We start from the raw sequence: 26,312 nt of genomic DNA, 5'->3' as shown, positions 1-26,312 counted from the left end.
TGTTCCTTGAAATCACCAGTCTCTCTCTCCTTTTAGAGATCATGCTAGTCTTTTAGGTCTCAGATTTTTTCACTTCCTCTAGGAAGCTTTTCCTAACAGTACCTGACAGTCATATATATGAAAACCTATAATCATGCTACCATATAAAAAGTGGAGCAGCAGTTACATGTGACTTGAGAGGGTCAGGCTTGAAAGTTCTCTGAAAAAACACAACTAAGAAGGAGCAGTATATTTATTCCTATTACAATGATTGTACTACTATATACCCAATATTGAGAAGTTGATGTCTCTTGCAGGGCAAGGAAACACTTTTGAACTGTGTTCAGGTTAAGTAGGACCAGGGCTGGCCCTTTGCCTCTGTCTGGACTAGAGAAAGGTCAGCCTATTGTTGGTCAGATATGAGACTCCAGAATTTCCATGGAGGGAGGGGCAGTAGGTGGATTAGGGATAGAAACTGGTGATGACAGGGCTTGAAAATTGCATCTTGCATGTTTAAACTTTCATACGTCAGATGGACACTAATGGGGGAGGGCCAAAACTCCTGCCCCAAGGCCACCTTTGCCACTACTGCTTCTCATTCCTGCCCTTTGCCTGGCTTTCTAGAGAGGGCAAGATGGGAAATGGGGAAACATCTCAAGTTCCAAGGGTGATGGGTGATCATGGAGGAACAACAATTTATTAAAGACCTACTACATACCATTCATTTGTACACATCATCTCACTAAAAAATACTCTAGACAGTATTATTTAGTATAGCAGAGCAGTAAATAGCACCATCTTTGTAAATTTGCATTTGTCAGGCAGACCAAATCCTTTCTGACTGTGTGACCCCAGCCAAGTTCAGTCTAAGACTTTGGTTTCTTCCTCTGTAAAATGAAGGTGGTGTTTCTTATCCCAAAAGATTATTGGATTTTCAGTAAGTAGTAAGAGGGAAGAAATAAAGATTCAGGATCAGGTTTAGTAATTTGCTCAAATTCATAGAACTTAGCGAGTGGCAGACCTGGGATTCCGATCCCAGTTTAGCTAATCCTATAAGCAATGTTCTTTCCACTACCACTTTATAACTGGGTATAATAATTTTGGGCAAGTTTCCTTAAGTCCTCTGGGCCTCACATTCCTCATATATAAAATATAGAGTTCATTCATTAAACCCTTGTGTCAAGGTGCGCACATACGTAAACAGCAGCTCCCTCCTCCTTCCCTTTTTCATCCCACGTAGGTCATTTATCTTTAACTTCTGAAAATGACTCTGCAAAGACTTTACCAAGTGGGCCCCCAGTTGCACTAACACACTAACTCAGATTCCCCTTTATTTCCTCTTCTTCCCTTTTCCACCTAGGCTCCCGCCCCACCCAGCGCGAGGCCACGCCCTAGCGTGTGACGTCAGTGCGCCTCGTGCGTCGCGTCGCGTCGCGGCGCTCACTGGGGGCCCGGCTTTCGCCCGCTGCTGCCGCCGCCGCCGCCGGCCGCGGCTGCTCTCCCAAGATGGCGGCTCCTCCGGGCGAGTACTTCAGCGTTGGGAGCCAGGTGTCGTGCCGGACGTGCCAGGAGCAGCGGCTGCAGGGCGAGGTGGTAGCCTTCGACTACCAGTCCAAAATGCTGGCTTTAAGTATCCTTCGCTGCGCGGAGCCCGAGGCCGGGCCGGCGTGTATGTGCGGTGGTGGGGGGGTGGGGGACGACGGCGGCGGCTGGGGCCCTCTCCGGGCCTAGGGGCGACCGGCTACCGCGGCGCCCGGAGCGCATGCGCACGGGCCTGAGCTCCCCTCCCCCTCTTCGCGTGTCCCTCGGTCCGCTTTGGGGACCCTGTCTCCCACCTCTTGTGGGAGCTGGGCCCCGAGCGAGGGTCAGTGGGTGGAAGGGGGCTTGACACGAGGATGCCTTTTCGGGGGAACGCTGTGAGAGGGGACACGGTGATCCGGAGAGAGGGTGGTCGTGGGAGGGGGCTGGTGGATTGGAGCCCGGATGGAAGGGGGGCGGGTAGAATCATGTGGGGAGGGGGTGTGCAGATTAAGGAACTGCTAGTAGCTCAAGGGTATAGTTTAAGAAGGGGTGTCTTCTGGTGGGATTTGGTCCAAGGAAGGGCGGTGGGGTGGTGACCAAATGGGCCTTGCTTGCTTTGGGGGAGAGTAAGTGCAGGACAGAGTTTGTATCTGAAATGGGGATAGGGGCTTGTTTTGCTGGTGAGTGTGCATGGTGCTATTGGGGGCGGGGAGTATTGAATTAGCTTTCTCAGTCATTTGAAAATTGCTGTTTTGAGAATGTTTGCATAGGAAACCTGGTCCAGACAGAAGACCACGTTTTTTAGGGGCTCCCGTAGGGTTGTGTGGGCTACAGGTGAAAGAGTAAGTTATCTTCTCCTCCTCAGCCCAGCACATGGAGTCCTGACTTTTCCATAGTAGTTGCCTCCTGTTTTGGAAGTGGCGGTGTTAAACAGAATGGAAAAGAAGGCCTGCTTCTTTGGGGTGGAAATGATTTCTGAATTACTCCAGGAAACTCAATCTTGGAATTATAGTACTTCCTGATTGTAATAAATATGCCACCCCTTCCCCTTTCTGAGCCACAGGTGGGTTTATTTGGATTTTTTTTTTTTTTTGGAAGAGTAATCTTTTATGGCATCTTTCAAAAGGAAGTTTCCCTACCGAGTGCTGCATTTGAGTGGCAAGTATTTTAAATTATTTAATCACTTAGTTGTAGATTTGTAGCCTAGGAGGACATCCTCTGAAACGACAGCAACAGCCATGCCTTTTTTTTTTATATAAGAACTCAGATCTGGACCAAACAGACCTTTTATGATAGTGGTTTAATTGGAAGGGTTTTGGCATGAGGAATTCCTTTACTTTTAATTGGCATATAATATGCTCTTGATAAATAGTTGGAGGGCAGGTGAGTGAATGAATGAATGAATGAATGAATATATATGTATAAATGAATGATTTATTTAGCTGGGTTCACCTTGAGTGAGCCTCCTTTCCAAGTGCTGTAGTTTTCTCCTCTGCAGAATGGGAAATCTGAAATCTAAAAAAGTGAAAAGAGCAGTATATAGATGAAAGGAGTATTATACCAAGAACAGAAAGTACTGCCTCTCCTGTGTGGTTCCTTAGGTCCTAGACAAACTATATATACGGCATTAACACTGCATTATCCCTCCCTCCAACCAGAGAGGTGACAGAAACCTTTTCTGAGGTTTCCAATTTTGGATGGTATTTGGCTTTGAAAAGCTTGAGATCTTTGGGTTCTGGGTTTTGAGTGGGCAGAAGGTGGCCGGCAGAGATTCCCTGAGGAGAGCTGTGATTCTTGCAAGGCTCCCCCCTCTTGCTCATGGCACACCTGTTACACCAGCCTTGTGTGAATTGTGTTTTCCATGCCCCTTTTGGGATGTGTCAGTGCTCGGTTTGCCCCTGTTTTCCTTAACTTTATTTTCTCACCAGAATGTCCCTCTTCCAGTGGAAAGCCCAACCATGCAGACATCTTGCTCATAAACTTACAGTATGTTTCAGAAGTGGAAATAATTAATGACCGAACAGAAACCCCTCCTCCCCTAGCTTCACTCAATGTTAGTAAGGTAAGGACTTGAGGGCAGTTCTGGCTCTCCAGAATGGTGGGGAGATTTGAGATTCATTGACTTTTGGTCATACATACATTGTCCATTGTTTTTCATTTTTTCATTGACTTAAAATTGTTCCGATACCTTTTTGAAAGACCTGTCAGTTTAGGTGTTCTCTTTATTCCTGGGTATCCTCAGAAGACTTAAGAAACCTTTCAATGCCCAAATAGAGAAAGTTGAGAGTTTGCTTTTGTCCTTTGTGAAAGAGGACTTTTTTTTTTTTTAAACCTGGAGTCCATGTGTGAACTTCTGGTGTTGGTGGGGTTGGGTAGGGGTGTGGCCTGTGAACCTCCTGAAATTGTGCACACATGAATATATGTGATTTTGGTGAACATAGGGAGTACTTTGCAGATCTCTGATTCATGACCTACAAAAATTTGAAAACTACTGCGTTAGAGCTTCATTTTTGTCTTTATGTTTGTATTTTGAGGTCTGACAGAATTAGAGGCTTAGGATATTTTAATCTTGGATGGATATGTTGATAATGTGGGAACCCCCAAATCACTTTGACTCTCCAGTTCTATGAGTGAAAGTTCATGTATAATAACATTAGTAATAATACAACCCCCATGCCCTGTAGTCTTTGCTGTCCTGTACTTGGAACACTCTTTCTTCCGGAATTTGGAGCCGCATCCTTCAGCACCTCTTCCAAGAAGTCTTCTCTGATCACCCAGGCTAAAGTAATTTGCTCCCATTATTCTCTCTTACAGTACTTTATCGTTTAGAGTTAAGGTGGCAGCATTTATAGTCCAACTTGGGACATTTTTGAGAGTAAAGCATTAGTGCTTTTGTTTTACGCTGGGACAGTGGGGCAAGTATAGACCAGTGTGTCCTGGGCAAATTGAAATTTAAGATAACCCTATTTGTAGCCTTTTTATAAGTATAATTGTGTATTGTTTCTTTGCTTTTCTATCTCACCAAACTTTGTTCAGAGGTTGGGAACCATCCCTGTTTTGTATATGGCTGAATATACAGAGCCTTGCACAGAATAAGTGCTTAATATTTTTGAATGAATATTAAACCTTATTAGACATTCGATTTTAGTAGCAGCTGCTTTTCCTTAAGTCTCTTGAGTTAGTGTGGTGGAAGTTTTTCCCTCTGGAGGAGTCTTGTAATAACGTATATTCTCTTGCTTCTCTCTCGGGAATGTGGTATGTTGGCTACAATTCAGCAAAGCAAGGAAACACTCAGGCAGCTGAAACAATAGAGGGTAACTGAGGCTGGTGGAATATAGTTACCTGTGATCTGGAGCTCCCTTTTTTTCAGATTCCAGGGAAATGCCACTTGTTTTTTTAGTTATGGCTGAAGACAGATTTGGGAGGGTCTTGGGTTTCATGTTAAAGGCTGTTGCATATAGAATGTCCCATTCTTAGAAATCTATAGATTTTTTTAAATCCTGCCTTAGGTACCTTCTACTAGAATGTAGGAGCTCCTTGAGTGGTTGTCTTTTTTTTTGACTGAAGAGATTAGAAAGATTCAGGTGAAGTTGTTTATTCCTAGTATATTGAAGAGAAAGTAGTTACTTTTGGTGTCTATAAGGTATGAGAAGTTTGTTACTAAATAACTGGATGTTTAGTGAGTATTAGAGGAAAGATTATCTGGAAGGGGGATGATTTTCTCAAATGTAAAGGACTAAGTTTCTGTTCTTGGGACCAGTATGTGCCCCCATTTAGAGGGCTTGGAGTATTATGGGGGGGACTGTTAAGAGGTAATTTTCTTATGCTTGACCTCAAATATAAATAGTTCTCGGTTATGGAGTTTGTCTTTAGGGTTTTGCTTTGTGCTGGTCAGTTTTAGATTATTAGTATTGTTGTAAACTAGTTGTTTACCCACTCTTTCAAGAAAGCAGCATGAATCAATAGGTTAGGGAAGACAGAAGTTCTTACTTTTCTTATTTTGTGGCATGCTTGCCAGGTCTTGAAAAAGGTTTGCTGGGAAGAGGAGTCAGAAACTAAAAACTAAAATTAGGTTGGAGGGCTATCTTTGGACTTCATTTATTCACTCTTCCCTTCCCAGACGTGTTGAGGAGTCAGCTATATTGGCTTTCCCTTGAAACTATCGTTTGAGGAGGCTTTGTGATTCCCTGGATTCAATTAGACTTAGAAGAGCCTGCTGTACTATTACTGAAAACTTAAATCTGGGCAGTTGTTTGCGTATTGCTTGAATGGCCTGAGAAGTTCATCCCATTGAAGAACATGGACTTGGGGATTTTTTAAGATGGAGAGTTGTTTAAGCATGTTAGGAGGGAACTAAAGTGTTCAGAGATCCCTGGAAGGAAGCTGTTGCTTTCACAGTCTTAGGGAACACCACTTATGTGCTCCACTTCCAGTAGGAAGATACCATCACATGTTGGCTCATGTTGCTGATCTAGTAAGAGCTCCGTTTAATCAATCCCGTTGATATAAATTGGATATTTGTTTACTCTGACCCAGCAGGAAATGGAAGAGAAGGACTTTTGGGGGGGGGGGGAGAAAGGACTTTTAAAGAAAATACTTAATTCCAGTCCAACTAGAGAAGGTACGAACTAGCAGTTTTTAAGAGATGAGTCTGTTTTGCTTTCCATTGACAGTTCACTGCTGGCTAAGAAGTCCTGTGTCTGTCCACAGATGTGGGATGTGAGAGACAGTAGGGTTGCTGAAGGTGGAAGTTACAGGTATCATTTGATCTTCTCCATAGTACTGTGGTACCCTGTTAAAGTGTTCTGAATTTCCTGACTCTAAGACAGAAGCATTTCAATAGAAGTACAAAAGCACATCAAAGCCAGTCATAAGTGAGGTTTAGATTACTCACCCTGTGGCTTATTAGTTTATTCTGTCATGGGGAAGGTTTAATGTTTCTTTAGGACAAGAAGAACTGTAGTGTCCACGTGGCAGGATGAAGTATGATGTTTCTGAACAAGTTCCTTTGAACTGACTCTGCTTCTTGCTCTCTGGGGATGGAGATTACCCGTGGGTTAGTAGTGTTCTCAGGAGACGATTTGGGACATGTCAACATTAACAAGGTTGCTCTTGTGTAGCATTATAAAACATTTCCTGAAATCTATTTTGTGCAAGGCGCTGTGGTAAGCTCTGCTGGGGACCACAACTTGCAAAGAACTTGGACACCTCTCATTCCATTATCTCAGTCACACCGTGTGATCTTTAGAGTGTATTCTTTTCATTTAACAGATGAGAAGACAGGCTTATTAGTTTAAGTGACTTGTTCTGGGTTACGTGGCTGGTAGCATGGAAACTAATGTTTTTATGTGCCACTCTAAGCTAGCAACTGGTAGACATCTCATTTAATTCTAACAGTTCTTATGGTATGGGTACCATCAGCATCTCATAAGAGAGTAAACTGAGGCTCAGAGAGAACGAGTCACTAGCTCAAGATCATCTACCTACTAAGTAACAGAGCTGGAATTTGAACTCAGGTCTGATGTTTTGACTGCCAAGTCCCATGTTAGTAATGTTTCTACGTAGAGAAACCTGTGTGTGTGGTCAGGAGCATTGTGGTCTAGTAGAAAAAGCAGGAACCAAGCAGGTAAGTCTTTAAAGTTACTTCTCTGCCTCTTAACTGTACTAAGCATGAATTTCCTGACTGTAAAAATGGGATAATGTTAGAACCTATCTCACAGAGTTGCTGCGGGGATTAGATCAATTGATTAGAATTGGCAGGTGTTAGTTCTGTTCTTCTGCTTAGCTATTTGTAGCCAACTGATGTTCCTTGAATAGGCATAGGGGCACGATGGGAGGATGGGGGGGCATTGTGACTAAGGGAAGGCAGCCAAGAACATGAATGCTATTACTCTGTCAGTCTTTCCTGGCTTTGGATCGACATTTGTTCAGTTATCCGAACTTGCCAACCCAAGATTGGGGAAAATCAAAATTGTATTGAATGCCATTAATATGTAACAGAGTTAAATATTTTTAAGAGATCTCTTCTTGGTGACCAGAATTAACTTGAACTTCGAGAGCAGTGTTACCAGGTGGTGTAGTTAACACTTGACTGGGTACTGGAGTTTAGAGTGAGTAGTCACAGAACCTAGGAGGCTGTGCTTTCAACCTCTGAGACCCTTAGGAAAGAACTCATGGACATAGCCAAGGCAAGTGTATGTATGTATTAAGATAAATGCATCCAGTGCATTGAATGAGATGTAAGTCATCTTCTCACTTTGCTGAGTCGGAGAAGACTTTCTTGAAGAGATATTTGTGAGTTGTGGGGGGAGGCAGGAAAACTGACAAAGCATAGAAATTGAAATCCGCAGATAAGGTATCCACCTCCCTTACCAAACCACTGACTAATTTGTCAGCCTCTTTTATCCATTTATTACCTCTTTAGATCTTGCTAACAAGCATTGAGTTACCAGATGCACCCAGGAAGAAGAGATTCAAAAGCTTATCATTAGCCCCTGGTAATGAAGAAGGAGTTGGGTGCCTTTGGATAAAAAAGGGTATTTGGAGATTGGGTGCGGTAGCAGGGAGGTAGTTCTGGAACGGCTGAGAAAACAAAAGAGTCACAGAGTTCACTTTAAAAAAAAAATTGTTTACCTTTAGGTAGTTGTCGTATTCAGGGAAGAGCTGGCTTACTCTTTGTTTTGAGTTCTCCCGATTTCAAAGCTAAGGTTTAGGTTAGGGGCACCTGGGTGACTCAGTCGTTAAGCATCTATCTGCCTTTAGTTCAGGTCATGATCCCTGGTCGTGCCCCGCATCGGGCTCCCTGCTTGTCAGGAAGCCTGCTTCTCCCTCTCCCACTCCCCCTTCTTGTGTTCCTTCTCTTGCTCTGTCTCTCTCTGTCAAATAAATAAATAAAATAAAAAAAAAAATAAGGTAAGGTTTAGCATAGCCATAGACTTTCCAGTGATTTGAGGGTTAATTCCCAAGTACAAGTACACTTCTGGAGTGGTTAATAGCTGCTGCCTTACGGCCTTTGTTCGTGGATCTGTCTTGTCAGGTGGGCCCTTGACCATATCGTGACCCTAATGTGTGGAGATACGGAGTTAGCACCGATGGAAACAATTATGTTTCTAGAGAAAGCAAGTCTTTTTTGTCAGATAAAAATTTTTCTAGCTTTTAGAAGCTGTATATAACCTATTGGCTCACTTGATTAAGTGTAATGTCAAGGCCCCAGTACCAGGTTAGAGTCCACCAGTGTTTTGCCCATGGCTGTGAGCAGACACAGCTGTTTCCTTATGAAAGTGTCATGGTTTAGGTTGGGGGTGAAAAGGAAGAGCCCATTACTGCTGTGTGACAGGACGTGTTAAATAGTGAGTGGTATCAGATGAAGTTAGCAAGTTTATTTTAATTTAGATTTATTTATTTATTTTAGAAAGAGGGAGAGCACATGGGGTGGGCAGAAGGAGAGGGAGAGAGAATCTCAAGCAGACTCCCGCTGAGTGGGAAGCCTGACAAAGGGCTTGATCCCAGCACCCTGGGTTCATGACCTGAGCCAAAGGCAGACGCTTAAGCAACTGAGCCACCCAGGTGCCCCTTGGCTTAGGTCTTGATCTCAGTGTCTTGAGTTCAAACTCTGCCTTGGGGTCCGTGGTTCAGCAGGAAGCCTGTCTAAACAATCACTGGCCTTCTGAAGTGTGTCACATTTAGTGGCATTCAAACTTTAGCGTCCAAATGACAGAGCCATAGCGGGGGATGCAGTGCTCTGGGCTGGGGCTTGTGGCTCAGTTAGCTATAGCGCATGGCAGCCAGTCCTGTGAGCCTTCATTAGGTTGTTAAGGGTTTAGTTGCAAAGGGGGCTTTCTTGACATCGCGGGGTGTGGAGACAGTTGCTAGGCCCAAGTTACTGGCAGAGTGCGCCACCTGTGTGTGACTGAAGCCACCTCTGCACTCTGACATGGAGGTGGTTTAAACTGAGGGCTGTACTGCTGGGTCAGTGGGGGTATCGCTTCTGCTGTTAAGGGCATCCTAACTCTTTGGTCTTACAGCTGCAGAACAGGCTTGTGGAGAAAAGGGTGATGCAGTCAAGTTCTAGCCCTGGAATTTTGAGACTAACTTAGGTAAATATCAGAAACTACCCTGGAGAGTTCAGCAAATTGTACCTGAAGTGGAAAATGAAAGGATCTGCACACTGTGTCAAAAGCCAACTGTGTGTGTGGTCGAATGTGGGGAGTTTGAAGAGCGGAGTTCTTCCAGCAGCTAAATTGTGTGACCATGTGTTAGTCACTTATTAAAACTGCGAACTGTTCTGTGAAATTCTGATAGTTGAGGTTTCTTTTCCTTTTATCCTCTTTTCCTCTCATTCCCCTTCCCTTCCAGGCACTGGGAATGTTAAGATGATTAAGACCGCCTTTTGCCCTCAAGAATCCCATGTGTGTTGGTGGTGGCGAGGGAGAGCAGCATTTAGCTGCTGCTGACAGTACGGTGGGGTCCGTGTTACGAGAGGTGTGAGCAAGGTGTTGTAGGCGCATAGAACAGGGGCCAGCGAACTTTCTCTGTGAAGGGCCAGATAGTAAATATTTTAGGTTTGTGGGATATCCATTCTCTGTCACAACTACTCCACTTTGTCTTTGTAGCAAAAGCAGCCATAGATGATACAGAAACAGGTGGGTGTGGTCTTTCCAATATGGCATAACTAAAACAGGTGGTTGGCTGAATTTGGCCCAGAGGCTCTGGTTTGCCAACCCTTGGCGCAGAGTGGTAAACATTTTAGGGAAGGCTTTTCTGTTGTAATAGTGGAGTAGGGTCTTGAAGAGCAAATAATAAAAGGAAGGAACTTAAATGGAATCAAGCTAATTTGGAAGGTGCTCAGTTTGTCCGTCTACAGTTTAGAAGCTTTTGCTCTTCTGTCGGGAAGCTAACCTGGAGGTTATTAGTTCTCAGAGGGAGGGAATAGACTTGTTACGTGCTGGGATTGTTTATTTATTTATTTGACATAAAGATCACAAGTAGGCAGAGAGGCAGGCAGAGAGGGGGTGAAGCTGGCTCCCTGCTGAGCAGAGAGCCCGATGTGGGGCGTGATCCCAGGACCCTGAGATCATGACCAGAGCCGAAGGCAGAGGCTCAACCCCCTGAGCTACCCAGGTACTCCACTTTCTTTCTTTCTTTTTTTTTTTTTTAAGATTTATTTATTTCAAAGTGGTAGCATGAGCCAGGGGAGGGGCAGATGGAGAGAATACTCAACCCCACTCCCCCCACCCAGGTGCCCCTAGATAAATATTTAAAAAAAAAAATAGAAAATGAGGGTCCAGGGAGTACTTACAATTATTGGCCTGAAATTCTTTGTCACACAAGATGTGTTTTCTGAAAAACAGTTTTATGATTTACCTTTAACAAAAGAAATAAAGGGGTGCCTAGGTGTCTCAGTAGGTTAAAGCCTCTGCCTTCGGCTCAGGTCATGATCCCAGGGTCCTGGGATCAAGCCATGCATCGCATAGGGCTCTCTGCTCGACGGGGAGCCTGCTCTCCCCCACCCCCCTGGCCTGGCTCTCAGCCTACTAGTGATCTCTGTCTGTCAAATAAATGAATCTTTAAAACAAAACAAAAATAATGTTCTTGACGTTTAGGGTGAGACTGGGGCCCTTTTCAGGTAAGAGCAGTCCTTCTCTAGAAGGCAGATAGCTTTGTTCTGAACTGGAGACATTGGTGGAAATGCCAGAATACGTTGACAAAAAGAGAAGGTGGCAGCTGAATTTTAAAAGTTTTTCCTTTCTGGAAAAAAAAAATGTTTTTCCTTTCTGAAAGTATTTTCTTTTGCATTCAAATTTATATTTTCAACAATAATTTAGACTTACTTAGGTGAAGCTGTTTGTAGCAAAGGATTAAGAATGTAAGTAAGCTCTGGGGGTGTCTGGGTGGCTCAGTGGGTTAAAGCCTCTGCCTTCAGCTCGGGTCATGATCCCAGGGTCCTGGGATCGAGCCGCGCATCGCGTGGGATCGAGACCGCGCATCGCACTCTCTGCTCAGCGGGGAGCCTGCTTCCTCCTCCCTCTCTCTCTGCCTGCCTTTCTGCCTACTTGTGATCTCTGCCTGTCAAATAAATAAATAAAATCTTTAAAAAAAAAAAAAGAATGTAAGCTCTGGAGTCAGACTGGGTTGAAATTCAGATTCCCACTTGTGGCTTGGTAAACTTGGCCAAGTCACTAAGTTTCTCCATCTATTAAGTAGGAGGAATTTTAGTCCCTATTCTGTAGGCTTGTACAGATTTTTTTTTTTTTTTTACGATTTTGTTAGAGAGTGAGCACAAGTGGGGTGGGGGGAAGGGGGAGGGGGAGAGAGACAAGCAGACTCCCCACAGGAAGCCCAACATGGGACTTGACCCCAGGACCCCGAGATCATGACCTGAGCCGAAGGCAGATGCTTAACCTACTGAGCCACTCAGCACCCCATTGTGCAGATTAAATGTTTTAATACACGTGAGGTGTGTAGCTTGGTGCCTAGGATGGAGTAGGCTTTCACTCAGCAGGTTGGCTCTTAGAATTTTAATATTAACTATCAAGCCTCTTAGGCTCTATAGTTCCTATTTGATTCAGTGTTTTTATACATTATTATATATTCTAAGATATTAAGACAAGTGGGGTACTCTATTTTTGGAGTTCCCAACTATCCAAAGTTGTAAAGAACAGTATTTTACTGAAACTGTCAGATAGGAGCTTTCAGCGAGGGAACAGGAAGACTTGGGGAAACTGATTGGAGGCTGGAACAAATATTTTTGAGAGCCTGCTTGTTGCTAGCTAGGAAGGAGGGCTTTCTGAGGGCGCACCCCAGGATGGGGACCGCAGAGGCAAGCGCAGGCCCTAGGATGCTGGTGGTTCTTGGCCGCCACGGTTCTCAGCCGCCATGGGCTGTCATCCGTCCGCCTCCACAGGCATGATAGCCAGTGCCGGCAGGTCCCGGGTGGCAGCTGCAGTGCTTCCTTGCCTCCGTGTGAGGGCAGCTGGCTGGACGGCCTGCGTGCACACATGAGACAAACTCAGAGTGGCTCATTGGAGTCAGTAGGTCACATCCAGTGTGTTCCTCTTTGGACTCTGCTTCCCTTGTTGTCTCAGCTGTCGCAGCCTGTTAAATACTTGCGGTAGGAACCTGTCTGGGTTCCCCACAGCGCCTGTGCTTCCCCAGTCTGGGTGTGTGGGGCTAAGCTGGCCCAGCTGGTGACTCAGTAACAAGATGAAGTGCGTATCGCTTAGATTTTGTCATTGTGGCTGCTTCCTTTTCTCCATGTCACTAAGTGTAGGAGGAGAGGTTTGTGCATTAGTTCACTCATTCAAGGGTTACCCCACAGCAGGCATGACTAGATGCCTTTTAATATTGATGTGCTTTGGTATCAAGTTCACATACTTTTCTCTGTTGCCCACATCAAGTTGCTATATCCAGAACGGCCACGGGAGGAAGCACTGGTTAGTAGACCAGGAATAGTTGTTTCCACTGAGTTTCATACAAAATAAAAGGAGAGGCAGGTAAGCACAGGTTGTCTTGTGCAGTCATTTCAATGAAGCCACATGCACATTAGTAATAAGTACTCATAGGTTTGTGCTTCTCACTTTGCCTGAACTCAGTTTGTAAAGTGCTACCTTTAATAGTCTTGGAGATTCTCAACAGTTAGTACTTCATTTTTTTTTTTTTAAGATTTTTGTTTATTTGACAGAGAGAGATCACGAGTAGCAGAGAGGCAGGCAGAGAGAGAGAGAGAGGGAAGCAGGCTCACTGCTGAGCAGAGAGCCCACTGTGGGATTTGATCCCAGGACCCTGAGATCATGACCCGAGCCGAAGGCAGCGGCTTAACCCACTGAGCCACCCAGGTGCCCCAGTACTTCAGTTTTGATTGGAAGAGAGGCCAGCAGCTAGCATGCTTCACTGAAAATAGATGTAGTATGGTGGTAGTCATTGAATTTTTAAAAATTGCCATCCTGGTTATCTTCCCAAGTTTGTTTATTTATTAAGATTTTATTTACTTATTTGACAGAGAGAGATCACAAGTAGGCAGACAGACAGTCGGGCGGTGGGGGCAAACAGGCTCCCTGATGAGCATGGAGCCGGATGTGAGGCTCCATCCCAGGAACTTGAGATCATGACCTGCGCCAAAGGCAAAGGCTTAAACCCACTGAGCCACCCAGGTGCAGTCTTCCCAGGTTTAAAAGGTACACCCTATACACCCTACACCTCTACTGAGGGCAGCTTTTATTGGTTCCTTCTAGTGGTTTGACAGTAAATGTAAACTTACTATCTAGGAGTAACTGGACCATTTATACATATGCATGAGTGATGTGAGGGGATTCAAACCTAAGTAACTGCTAACTTGAGGGTAGAGTGATAGTCATTTGCTTTACAAAAGGAGTCTTATCTACGGTTTTCATGAATTTTCAGGAACATGCCTAAAAAGAGCAAGGTAATCTCACCCCCAGTTTTGAGAGACTTCTGGATTCCTTTTGTGAGGGTAACCATCCTTATTCCTGTTTGTTAGGCTCCTCTGAGGGAGAAATTTACCCCTTTGTATAAGTTCCAGGTGAAAGAAGATCTATGTAGCTGAATCAGATAAAAACATTTTTCAGATTGCCATGAAAATACAATTCATAAACAGACAGCAGGAGGTTTCAAAGGTTGCATTGCATCCAGATCCCCCAGAGCACAATTGCAGGTACAAGTAGAGTAATTGAGAATATTGGGGCAAATTGAAATACAGTCAGTTTACTCTGATTTCTGTTGACTTTTCTTTCTTTTTTTTTAAAAAGATTTATTTATTTATTAGAGAGAGAGAGAGGCAGAGAGGCAGGCAGAGAGAGGGGGAAGCAGGCTTCCTGCTGAGCAGAGACCAAATCGCGGCTTGATCCCAGGATACTGAGACCATGAACTGAGCCGAAGGCAGAGGCTTAACTCACTGAGCCACCCAGGCGCCCCTCTGTTGATTTTTCTAAGGCTCTTTTTTTTTTTTTTTTGGTAAAGATTTTATTTATTGGAAAGCAAGAAAGGGCGATGAAGGGCAGGGAGAGGGACAACCTGACTTCGCACTGAGTGCGGAGCCTGCTGCAGGGATTGATCTCACGATTCTGAGATCACGACCTGAGCTGAAACCAAGAGCTGAAACAGGAGTTGGACACTTAACCAGTTGAGCCACACAGGTACCCCTCTAAGGCACTTTATCATTTAGCATTTGGGACCTGTTTGCACTATGAGTTGAAATAGAGAATCATCTAGTCTATTCTCCTTTGCTCTCAGAGCCTTTAGAGGAGATTATACACCTGGTATTTTGGGGGGCTGGAAGCGTATTTTGAAATCCTTGTTTTCTAACTGTTGCTGTTACTCAGGCTGTCCAAAGGAATCACTTCTGGCTGAGATTTATATACGTTTTATTCTGCCTCTGGCAAGAATTCGAAAGTGACTCCTTTCCTAGCCTTTTTCCTTCTTCTTCTAGCCTAAATTTGTCAGTTCTGTTCTTAAACATTCAGCATAGGTGCCTGGTTTCCTGAGCCATTTCCTCTCTTACTGAATGGGTGAGGTTAGTTTTTAATTTGCTATGTAGGTGACAAGGATATTTTGCTGGGGGTATCCTCTCTTGTCTAGTCAACACAAGCTTTATAGAAGCAGCTTTGTCTGATCCAACACAGGGAGATGATTTTGGTTTTCAGGGATAAACTTTGTTTTTTTTTTTTTTAAAGATTTTATTTATTTGAGAGAGAGAGAGAGGGAGAGAGAGAGAGAGAGCATGAGAGGGGGAAGGGTCAGAGGGAGAAGCAGACTCCCCGCTAAGCAGGGAACGCGAGACTCAGATCCTGGGACTCCAGGATCATGACCCGAGCCAAAGGCAGTTGCTTATCCAGCAGAGCCACCCAGGCACCCACGTTTTTTTAAAAGATTTTATTTATTTATTTGACAGAAAGAGAAAGATCACAAGTAGGCAGAGAGGCCTACGTTGGGTGGTGGAGGGAAGCAGGCTCCCTGCAGAACAGGGAGCCTTATGTGGGACTTGATCCCAGGATCCTGAGATCCTGACCTGAGTTGAAGACAGATGCTGAGCCACCCAGGCGTTCCAGGGATAAACACTTTTTTTTTTATTTTTTTAAAAGTTTATTTATTTATTTGACAGAGATCACAAGTAGGCAGAGAGAGAGGAAGGGAAGCAGACTCCCCGCTGAGCAGAGAGCCCAATGTAGAGCTCTATCCCAGGACCCTGGGATCATGACCTGAGCTGAAGGCAGAGGCTTTAACCCACTGAGCCACCCAGTGCCCCAGGGATAAACTTTATTTTTTTAAGATTTTATTTATTTATTTATTTTTTAAAAAGATTTTATTTATTTATTTGACAGAGATCACAAGTAAGCAGAGAGGCAGGCAGAGAGAGGAGAAAGCAGGCTCCCTGCTGAGCAGAGAGCCCAATGTGGGGCTTGATCCCAGGTCCCTGGGATCATGACCTGAGCTGAAGTCAGAGGCTTTAACTCACTGAGCCACCCAGGCGCCCCAGGGATAAACGTTTTTTTTTTTAAAGATTATATTTATTTATTTGACAGAGATCAAAAGTAGGCAGAGAGGCAGGCAGAGAGAGAGAGGAAGGGAAACAGGCTCCCTGCTGAGCAGAGAGCCTGATGTGGGCTCCATCCCAGGACCCTGAGACCATGACCTGAGCCGAAGGCAGAGGCTTAACCCACTGAGCCACCCAAGCGCGTGGGATAAACATTTTTTTTTTTTTTTTTTTTTTAAAGATTTTATTCATTCATTTGACAGAGAGAAATCACAAGTAGATGGAGAGGCAGGCAGAGAGAGAGAGAGAGGGAAGCAGGCTCCCTGCTGAGCAGAGAGCCCGATGCGGGACTCGATCCCAGGACCCTGAGATCATGACCTGAGCCGAAGGCAGCGGCTTAACCCACCGAGCCACCCAGGCGCCCCGGGATAAACATTTTTAAAAAGACCTGCAAGTGAGACCTTCCTGCCTGTTCACAGGGTAAGGTAAATAGCTGCCTGGTCACTTGCGCTCCATAGGAGCCCTGGGAGAGTGTGGTTAATCCAGGGGAGCACTGTTGCCCCCTGGTTTTCCCTTCTTTCCTTGAAGACTTCAGGTTTTGTACAGGGTTGTTTGGCAAGTGAGACTCAGGGAAACTCCTTATTATCAGGGTTTTCTGGGTGACTAAGTTTTGCTTTTTGCTGCTTAAAATAGGCCATCAGTGGTTCTTTTTCTATAGAGACCGGGAGCTTTCTTGCTGCAGTTGGGATTGCTGAGGCTCTGGGGAATACTGTCAGCCCTGTGCATTTCTTTCTCTGTGGAGTTCTAGCCTGGTAGGGCCAGAATGGCAGGACCAGGCTTGAAAGATTATTTATTTAGTGCTGCTGTACTTGCCTCTCTCCACGTGCTGGGGACTATGTGAAAAGGGAGCTCAGGCTTCAGATCACTGCAGAGTTCTGGCCTTTCTTTCCTCTTTTCCCTGGGGACACTGAAATGACAGCATGCATGACCTCTCTCTTCTGTGTTCATACCCCTCACCCCTCAGATGATTTTTGAAACTCAGAGGCAGTGCTCCCCATAACCCAAAGGTCTCCTTTTCTCTTCTTCATGGTCAAACCCACACCTTAATAAAGTGCTTCATTTTGCTAACAATTAGATACTTTGCCTAAATAAACAAACTGTATTTGGTCTATGGTTTGAGGGGTCACTGTTAAAATGGAATAGAAATGTTTAGGAATTCCAAATATCCAGGTACTTGGGGATGTGTATGAGGTGTGACTCTCTATTATAAGGAGCTGGTATTTGGGGACAAACTGTTTGTTCTCATGTGTGTGTCTGTATGTCTTTAGTGTACTAGCTGCAGCATCGTGCTCATGTTTGTGGGCCTGAAAAATCTCCAAATCATTTGTTTGACTTTCAGATGTATTTTCTGCCTTTCATTTTAACCATCTTGTCCAGCACATTTGTTTTGCTCTACACTGAAACGAATTTGTACTTCTGGAGTCTCTAGCAACGAGTACAGTAGAGTGGGGACTAGAAGTGTATTAGAGGGACAGTAGGGGTTGACAGGGCAACCCACCCCTGTTGGAAGGGATTTACTAGATTTTAGTAGACTACAGTAGTCTCCCCTTATCTGCAGGGTTTGTAGTCCCAAGACCCTGGAGGATGCCTGAAACCGGAAATAGTACTGAGCCCTATATGTATTAGTTGTTTTTTTTCCTTCCTGTACACACATAACTATGATAAAGTTTAACTTATAATTAGTCACAGTAAAGACTAACAACAATAATTATTAATAACAGAAAAAGTATAACAATATGCTGTAATAACAGTTACGTGAATATGGTCTCTCTCTCTGTCTCAAAATACCTCATTGTATTGTTTTTACTCACCCTTGTGCTGATGGGAGGTGATAAGATGCCTCTGTGATGTGATGAAATGAGGTGAATGATGTAGGCACTGTGATGTAGCATTAGGTTATTGTTGACCTGACCTGATGATAAGTCCAGGAGGAGCGTCAGCTGTTTCCAGACCAAGGTTGACCCTGGATAAGAGGAGGGGAGGCGCGGGGAACTACTGTACTAGAGTTTGTTAGAATTTCTTTTGATCAGTTTGTGAGCATTCCACTAGAGGGCAGATAAGGAATGAACATAAAGTAGAATGCAAACCATTCCATATTCTAAAGAGTAGGATATCGGTCTTTTAAGTTGAAGGTCGACAGTATCCATGGGTTAGGTTTACTTGAGTTTTGGCTCCCCATGTGAGCACAGATAGTGGTACCAGAAAGGTCGTCTTTAGAATCTAAAATTCTCGTCTCTGAAGGTGTCATAGGCATTAATTTCTAAACCTGAGACTCTAGCAGTGACTGATAAAAATTCTTAATTTTCTCCTTTCATAGATATGTGTGCGTTACCTTTTTTTCCGACTGTCACTTCCCAGTCCCACTGTGTAACATTGCTGTGCTTTATTTTCTGCCTAGCTCCTTTTAGCACCGTCTGAAGTTACTCTGTTTTTGTTCGTGGTCTCTGTCCATTCCCCGCCTCCGTGCTGTATCTCTAGCCTAGCACAGCGCATGGGTACCTGGTGGGCGCTCAGTAAGTGGATGGAAGGAATGTTTGCCACTGTAGCGGTAACTATTCAGGCATCTTGGGGTGCACTTTGTTTCACTTTTGGACTCTGAGAAAACTGAAGCTACCAAACCAGTCTTTCCTAGCCTCCTTTCCTCAACAGGTCCTGACTGTTGGGAAGAATGAAGGTGAATGCTTTTCTGAGTCTCTTTCCTCTCCCCCACCCTAGCTTGCCAGCAAAGCACGGACAGAGAAGGAGGAGAAGCTGAGCCAGGCCTATGCAATCAGCGCTGGTGTTTCCCTAGAGGGCCAGCAGCTCTTCCAGACCATACACAAGACGTGAGTCGGGGGAGCATAGGGGTCCCTTGTCCCCGGGGGCGATGCTGCCTGGCCGCGCTGTGTGGTAGTCGTGTTCCTGAAGGTCAGCAGAGGTGCTGGGTAGTGTGTCGGCAGCACCTCGGTGTCCAGGGACGTGGGTTTTCCCATCCAGGAGAACGGTGGAATCGCGGGCAGGTTGTCTTCCCTGGCCTTCGTGCCTTCAAGTGCAAAACTTCGTTTGGGATTGGATTTTCCTGAAGATCCCTTTCAGAACTGATATTCAATAATTTAGAACTCGTGGCTTCTTTCTCTTTATTATTTTGATCTTGTAACTTTCTCCAGAAGCTGATGCAGTTTTACTAAGGGAGAGTTACGTGTCTGTTTCTTTCTAATTAATTGTACATCGGGGTGTATATAGGGTTTAGGGAAAGCAGAAGGCCACCTTATTACCACCTCCTAAAAGACATTTTGTCACAGCAGAAGTCATTTGACTCTCCACTAGCTTCCCTAGCTGCTGAAAAACTGAAACATTTGACACTCCCCCCTCCCCCCTGCTGCCTTCTGTTACCCTATTTAACCACCTGGGTCTGGTGCACAGATGGCAGCTGGCATCAGAGCTGTCTGAGGCCGTGGTATGAGTGTCTGAACATTTACAGGTATGTGAGGGAACTCTGAGGAATATCAGCTGCCCTGCGTTTCCCCAAGTGTGAACTGGAATGGGTTTTCCCAGTCTGGCAAGTGCCCAGCTGTCTGATAATTGAGAGGGGCTGGTTTGAGGAGCGGTTTCCGTTTCGGGAGGTAGGGGACAGTGTGCAGATCATAGCAAGTTGGGGGAATTTCTTTTCCCATCTTTCTAAAGGTGCTATTTCCCCCTAGGTCAAAGGTTGGCAAACTGCAGGCAGATCAACTCCTTTCTTTATGTATCATCTGTGGCTGCTTTTGTAGTAGGCACAGCAGCAGAATTCAGTGGTTATGACAGAAATTGGATGGCGCTCACAGCCTCAAATACTTACTGTCTGACTCTGTAGAAAAAGGTTGCCAGCCCCTGCCCTAGGCTGCTACTTTAGTTGAATCTAGTGGCCTGAGCCTCGCTGTTCATTTGAATTCAATTTGGATTAGACTTCTGAGGCTGCCACCAAGGTTTCTCTGGTTTTCTAGGTCCCCATTGCTTCTGAGTAATTCTTCTGGGCTCTCCTTGGAATGAATGTGCATCATGTCATTGCTTTTCCTAGCCAGTGATGCCCAGGGGCTTTCTTGGCTACGGCACCCTACGGGCTGCTGGCCTCTGGTTACTGTGTGAGCTGTGAGCTGAGAAGTTGGGGTCAGTTTTCCCGAGTTACTTATTCATCAGGCAGGAGGTGTGGGATGCCTCCAAGAGGCAACTTTCACCTGCTTTCTTCTCCTTCCAGCATTAAAGACTGTAAATGGCAAGAAAAAAACATCGTAGTCATGGAAGAAGTTGTTATTACACCCCCATATCAAGTGGAAAACTGTAAAGGCAAAGAGGGGAGTGCACTGAGCCATGTACGCAAAATAGTAAGTAAAGGAGCCGGGAACCTTTAGAGAGAGGGATTCCTTGGCCTTCACCCCTCCGGCCTCAGGGCAGGCCCTTGTGCTGCAGTCTCTGCCTGCTCTGACATGCCAGCCCGAGAGCAGCCCTGCCTAGTCCCCTGTCCCCTGTGCTGCAGTGCTCCACTGCTGTGCCTGGGCCACTTGTGTGGGGAGGGAACCCACTGGGCAGTGTGATAAAGTGAGCGCTCAGCCCCATGTCCTCGGCAGTGTGGCTTTTCAGAATTAGCCAGACCATTCCATGGGACTGCGCCTGAGCAGTTCCTCTCATCCCAGGCTGGGTTCTTCTCAGGATGGGCTGGTTGGTATCAATCAGTTGCTTTTGGCGTCTGTGACCCTGCATATGTCATGTGACTGTCTCGACTGAGTTGCAGCATTTGTAAAAACACTCTGAGCATCAAGAGACCAACATTGTGGGTGTAAAAAGTCTAATACTGTGAATTCCCTGTCAGCTTTTCTGCACTTACATGAAGAGGGGAGAGGGAGTTGGGGTCAAAATAATCTCTTTTCATACTGCGTTTGAGCTTACCGGTTCACTTTCTTTTAGACAGTCTGAGCTGAAGGTGCAGCACATGCGGCTGAAACAAAGAGGCCGCCACCTCTCCCTGGCCAAGAAGGCCCGCAGATAGCGAGGGCAGAGGGGCCTGAATGGTCCCTGAGCTGGACAGCCAGGACAGGCTGTGGAGGCCTGGCATGAACTGTTTGGGAGGCCTTGGTGCCCATCTCCTGTTCTGACCTAGGCTGAACTGGTCTCTTTCAGGTTGAAAAACATTTTAGAGACGTGGAAAGCCAAAAGATACTGCAGCGTTCACAAGCCCAGCAACCACAGAAGGAGGCTGCCCTGTCATCCTGAGTCCGCACACACGGAGGACTCTTCCAGCATCCAGCCGACAAGGCGATGGTGGTGGCTTCGGCGGAGGCAGGCCGGGGGAGGGAAGGGATCCTATATTTCCGTTGGCTCTTGTTAACAAAGGGTCGGCATTTCCAAATCTTAGACTTGAACAAACAAAACACCCAACAAAAAAGAACAAGAGAATAATTTAAAAGTTGAATCATTACTTGACTAACAGACTTCGGTCCACCATGTCCTTTTCACAGCCCCCTTCTGGAACAGTCACCTTGTTAATTTTATTTTTGAAAATTCCTTTCCTGCTCTGCCCTTTCACCTCTGACTTTCCTAGTCTGTCCCTGCCATTCTGTTTTTATAAGTGGCTACACTTGCCTTCTGAGTGATTGAAAGAAACTTTTACATCTTCTCTTCCAAAATAAAAGTAACAAGCTGACTGTGATACTTAAGTTGAGACTAGAGCAGCAGACAGAGGTCTCACTTTAAATTTGTCTTTTTTTTTCTTTCTTTTTTTTTTTTTCCTTTTTTTGCACAGGGCATGGCTTGAATTAGTTTTATTTTTCTTAACTTTAAATATATATATGAAAATATATATTAAAATGTTCTCTAAATATTTTCTGCTTCTTGCAGGTCTCTTTTTACTAGATCATGGCCGCTCTTCCCACCTCATCCCTTCGAAAATAAAAATGTATTACCCTCCCCACCACTTATAGCCAGGCAACTAACTTGACTTGGTTCACAGCAAGAATCTTCTGCAGCACTTTCTAGAGCCAGTGTTTGCAGGTGGGATTCGGCTGTGAGGGTTCCTGATGGCTTTTTAGTCTTTAACCGTGTGTGTGTACCAGTCTCACATTGGGCCAGAACCTCAGGATTCTCCCTCTGCCTTTTGTCTTACTTCATGGTACTAGAAGAACTTCCTCACCACTCTCCTGTCTCCTAGATGGGAGAGTCCGCTGCCCTGTCTCCTGTGCCCTCTGCAGGAAGAAAACTTTTGCATGGCACGTCTCAGCTCCTCCTCGAAGGATGATTTTCTTCCATAAGAAACCTGGAGCCCACCTCTCCCGGTCTCTCGAAGTCTGTATCCAGAGCCACTAGCCCAGGAGAAAGCTTGGGTGACCTGTAGTTTCTCTTCTCCCACCAACCTCCTGCTTTTATGCCCTTCCCCACCCCCTTAAATTTTACAAGCTTATGATAGTTTGTATGTGCTCAGCCGATGGGCAGAAAACCTGGAGAGAACTTCTGGACTTTAGCCCACCAGTTTGTCTGGTTTGACTAACCTGCTGAGCGCAAAAACTGGCACGCGGTGCCCCTGTGCCTTCAGGGCAGTCCAGTGGGGCCGAGTGTGCCACCAGCTGAATATCAGGCACCTAGTGGGAAGTGGGTGATGCTCATGTGACTGGCTAGAGCTTTGGGGGTGGGGTGGGGGTTAACTACTATCTTTTTGGCCATGATCTCTTTCCCCTTCCTTTTTTTTTTTAATTAAATAAATGGATCAAAATTAAATAATTCAAGCCCTGCCTTCAAAATGAAATTTTTTTTTTAGTATTGTTTAGCAAAAACAATAAAACCCAAATTTTTTTAACCATCACTCATGTCTCAGGTTTGTACGTGCTTTAGAGACCCCAGAGGGTGGGGGCATAAGGGGGGGTGTTTGGTAATCTTTCCCTTTAGATTCTCTGCTTTCTGCTCTTTACCTTGTCTCTTTCCACTCCATGGAGCTCACCCAGAGATACAGTGCAAAGTGTATAATTTGAGAAGGGGATCCAGGGTTGGGAGGTGTGTGTGAGTGGGGTAGGGGCACACAGAGCTGGACACATACATGAGGCCATTTGTTATGGGCTGTTTGGAAGAAAAACGAGAAGCCTGAGAAGGGTACTTTCATCTGCCTGGTACTTGTAGATTTAAAGTACCAGGCCTTCAATTTAGTCTGCATGGAAGTGTAAGCTTCTGGAAAAGGTGAAAGAGGGAGGCAGAAGGGAGGCCTTGTAAGCTCTAGAAACCGTAAGAGATGCCATTAAAGGATTGAATGTGATTAATGGAAAATAGAAGCCTGGGAGGAAGGTCTGTGTCATGTATCCACACCATCACTTCCTCCCCATTAGTCTGTAGGTGTGAATGGAAGACTGTGGGTACCAACTGTTTCTGGTAGACAGTACTTTTTTGACTCTTCAGTTTTAGTTTATGAAATGATGGGGAACCTGAAGCACTTCAAATGTGGAGTTAAGACTGTAAAAGGCAGTGAGGTAAAGAAGAAAGAACAAGGACTTTGGAAGCATAACTAATTGGGCTGGAATCCCCACCCTCCCTTTCCTCACTTTGAGATTGTGGGTAAATCATTTCACCAGTCTGAGCCTTTGGTTCCCCACTGTCAACGTGGAACTCATACCTGTTCCCTACTGTTGGTGTGGAAGGCTAAAGATCTTTAAAATGCTTGCTACCGGAAGGTGCTCTGTAAATGTTAGCTGGTCAGAGGCCAAACTGCAGCCTTTTCTCCCCTTAAGGTCCCTCGTGCTCTTATGTCGAACCCCTTAAGTTTAGACTGTACATGCTGATGATTCCTTTTTTTTTTTTTTTAAGATTTTATTTATTTATTTGATAGACGGAGATCAGAGGCTCTGGCTTTGTTTTGGAAGCCTGGCTTTACATGGCATTTTATTTATTTTTATTTTTTATTTTATTTAAGATTTTATTTATATATTTGACAGAGACACAGCAAGAGAGGGAACATAGGCAGGGGGAGTGAGAGAGGGAGAAGCAGGCTTCCTGCTGAGTAGGGTGCCCAATGTGGGGGTGAATCCCAGAACCCTAGAATCATGATCTGAGCTGAAGGCAGACAGACACTTAACGACTGAGCCACCCAGGCGCCCCTTTATGTGGCATTTTATTTATTTTAAATGATTTTATTTATTTCACAGCACAAGCAGGGGAAGTGGTAGGCAGAGGGAGAGGGAGAAGCAGGTTCCTTGCAGAGCAGGGGAAGCCCGATGTGGGACTTAATCCTAGGACTCTGGGATCATGACCTGAGCCAAAGGCAGTGGCTTAACCAACTGAGCCTCCCAGGGGCCCCTTATATGGCATTTTAAATGAGGTTGATAAGGTAAAGCAGTTGGGCAAGGGAGGGGGTTGTCTCAGTCCTGCCTTTTTTCAAACCGATTTCACCTCTACCTCTGCCCTGCAGTCGAGGGGAATTCCTTTGATTATAATATGAAAACCACTCCTTTTACAGAAGGAGAGTGGGTTCCAAGGGCTAAGTGACTTGTCCTGAGAACCACTGCTACCTGTGCTGACAGAGCTGAAACAAAACCTCAGGCTTACATCCACATGTGGGCTCCTACTGCCGCGCTCTGACTTTCCAAACTGATGGCATGTCCCCTGCTCACTTGCTTGCCAGGTGTAGGATGGGGCACAGACAGGGCAGAGTGGCAGAAAAGGCCGGCTAGATTGGACGAGCACTGAACTGTTGAAGAGTATGGTGTGGAGGGCTCACGTCTCTGATGACCCGTGTGCAGGTAGCTCCGCAGGACACACCGACCTCCCTACCCCAGCGCTCAATGACTTCCCCTCCCCGTGGCTGCATGCCTTCGGGTTTACTACTGTGGCAAAGCTGTAGTCAGGACGTTCTAGGTAGCATGCGCACAGGGAGCCGATGCTGAGTCTGTCCTGTGAAGAGGCCGAGCAGTTTCTTGCTGCTTTGAAAATTGCTCAGGCACTGTGGTCTTAGGTCAGGAGCTCCAGCCTGGAACTCGTGATGAAGGATAAAGGCCCCTTTACATTTTTGAAGTTAAGAATGTGTGTGTGTTGCAATCTGTTCTTCCACAAGACCTACTAGTGAGTAAAGGAAGATACTGAGATCTTTTAGTCCTACGCAGGGATAGAACTGCCTGTCTTCTTGACACGAGGGACACGGTGGTGAGAACGAATGAGGCTAGGACCTGCAACGTGCAGGGTGAGCAGCGGTGGGGAGAGAGGCCGGGGCAGGTCTGGGAATTGGGATTGGAGGATGGTCATTGTTTACATGGTGCGTTTGCTTTCTTATCACTGCTGGAAGAGGCTGCTCATGCCAGAGATTTCTCCTTTAAGAATCATCAGCATGGCGTCGCCTGGGTGGCTCAGAGGATTAAAGCCTCTGCCCTCGGCTCAGGTCATGATCCAGGGAGCCTGCTTCCTCCTCTCTCTCTCTGTCTGCCCCTCTGCCTACTTGTGATCTCTGTCTGTCAAATAAATAAAATCTTAAAAAAAAAAAAAAAAAAGGAATCATCAGCATGTACAGCCTAAACTTAAGGGGTTCGGCTTAAGAGCACAGGGGACCTTAAGGGGAGAAAAGGATGCTGTTTGGCTGCCGTCCACTGGTCATAGACTACTGGGGCTAGAGTTTCAAAACAAGTTTGTTCTTTTTTATTTTAAAAGACTTACATGGCTCACTAGAGAAAGCTGGAAAATAAGGCGAACGTTTTCCCACTCCCACCCCTGATGGCTAACATCTTTCGAAACTTCCAGATTCTAAAACATTTCTTTATCCCTACCCCTTGCACTTCTACACTGCAGTGTGCTTCATGTCGGATGAAACTTGCCGGCTGTGGTTGCCTCATCCCCAGCTCACGAAGGGCATGCTAATCTTAGCATCTTAGACTTGTTACAATCGAAGAAACACGGGGATAGATGATCTCTCCGATTACTCCCAGCCTGTCTTATTTTATCTTGTCTGTCTTATCCTACCATGCCTTGCTTCAGAGCCACCTCGGAAGCCATCCTCGACAATTAAGGTAGAAGGCGATTCCTAGAATTTTTTTGTATTACTCACGTCATGGGGCATGTATGATGTGCATTATACGTTATTTGTTTAGGTTTGCCTTGCGTGGTCTGATGGGGGAATTTTGAGGCTCCAAGGCAAGGATAATGACTTCCTCATTTTTGTAGTATTCCCTAGCACCCGGCTGTTGAATATAATTGAAGGTAGAAGTTCGAAAGTTACCAGTTTAATAACTAGATGAGTTGCCTGAGTGGAGGAGACGTAAAGCCATCCAGGATGCAGTGGGATTTGAGG

The 26,312-nt window shown here is 45.4% G+C and overlaps 1 protein-coding gene across 1 annotated transcript; it reads left to right on the top strand.

Moving 5' to 3' along the window:
- Positions 1 to 1,395: 1,395 nt before the first annotated feature.
- Positions 1,396 to 22,758, top strand: LSM12 (LSM12 homolog). The gene is made up of 5 exons (XM_004772576.3): positions 1,396 to 1,609; positions 3,429 to 3,562; positions 18,764 to 18,873; positions 20,262 to 20,388; positions 21,182 to 22,758. Exons 1-5 carry the CDS (start codon positions 1,486 to 1,488, stop codon positions 21,272 to 21,274), a joined length of 588 nt encoding a protein of 195 aa, XP_004772633.1. The 5' UTR covers positions 1,396 to 1,485; the 3' UTR covers positions 21,275 to 22,758.
- Positions 22,759 to 26,312: the final 3,554 nt, after the last annotated feature.

The sequence above is a fragment of the Mustela putorius genome, unplaced genomic scaffold (assembly GCF_011764305.1).
Source record: "Mustela putorius furo isolate JIRA1106 unplaced genomic scaffold, ASM1176430v1.1 tig00000487_pilon_pilon_pilon, whole genome shotgun sequence".
Taxonomy (NCBI): Eukaryota; Metazoa; Chordata; class Mammalia; order Carnivora; family Mustelidae; genus Mustela; species Mustela putorius.
This window is presented reverse-complemented; position numbering and strand designations above follow the sequence as displayed.

Bases quoted from the DNA above. Each gene is read 5' to 3' on its own strand.
- LSM12 (XM_004772576.3), top strand. From the start codon at position 1,486: ATGGCGGCTCCTCCGGGCGAGTACTTCAGCGTTGGGAGCCAGGTGTCG. The intron at 3,563-18,763 runs GTAAGGACTTGA...CCCCCACCCTAG, and splicing joins CTTCACTCAATGTTAGTAAG to CTTGCCAGCAAAGCACGGAC. The intron at 20,389-21,181 runs GTAAGTAAAGGA...GGTCTCTTTCAG, and splicing joins TGAGCCATGTACGCAAAATA to GTTGAAAAACATTTTAGAGA.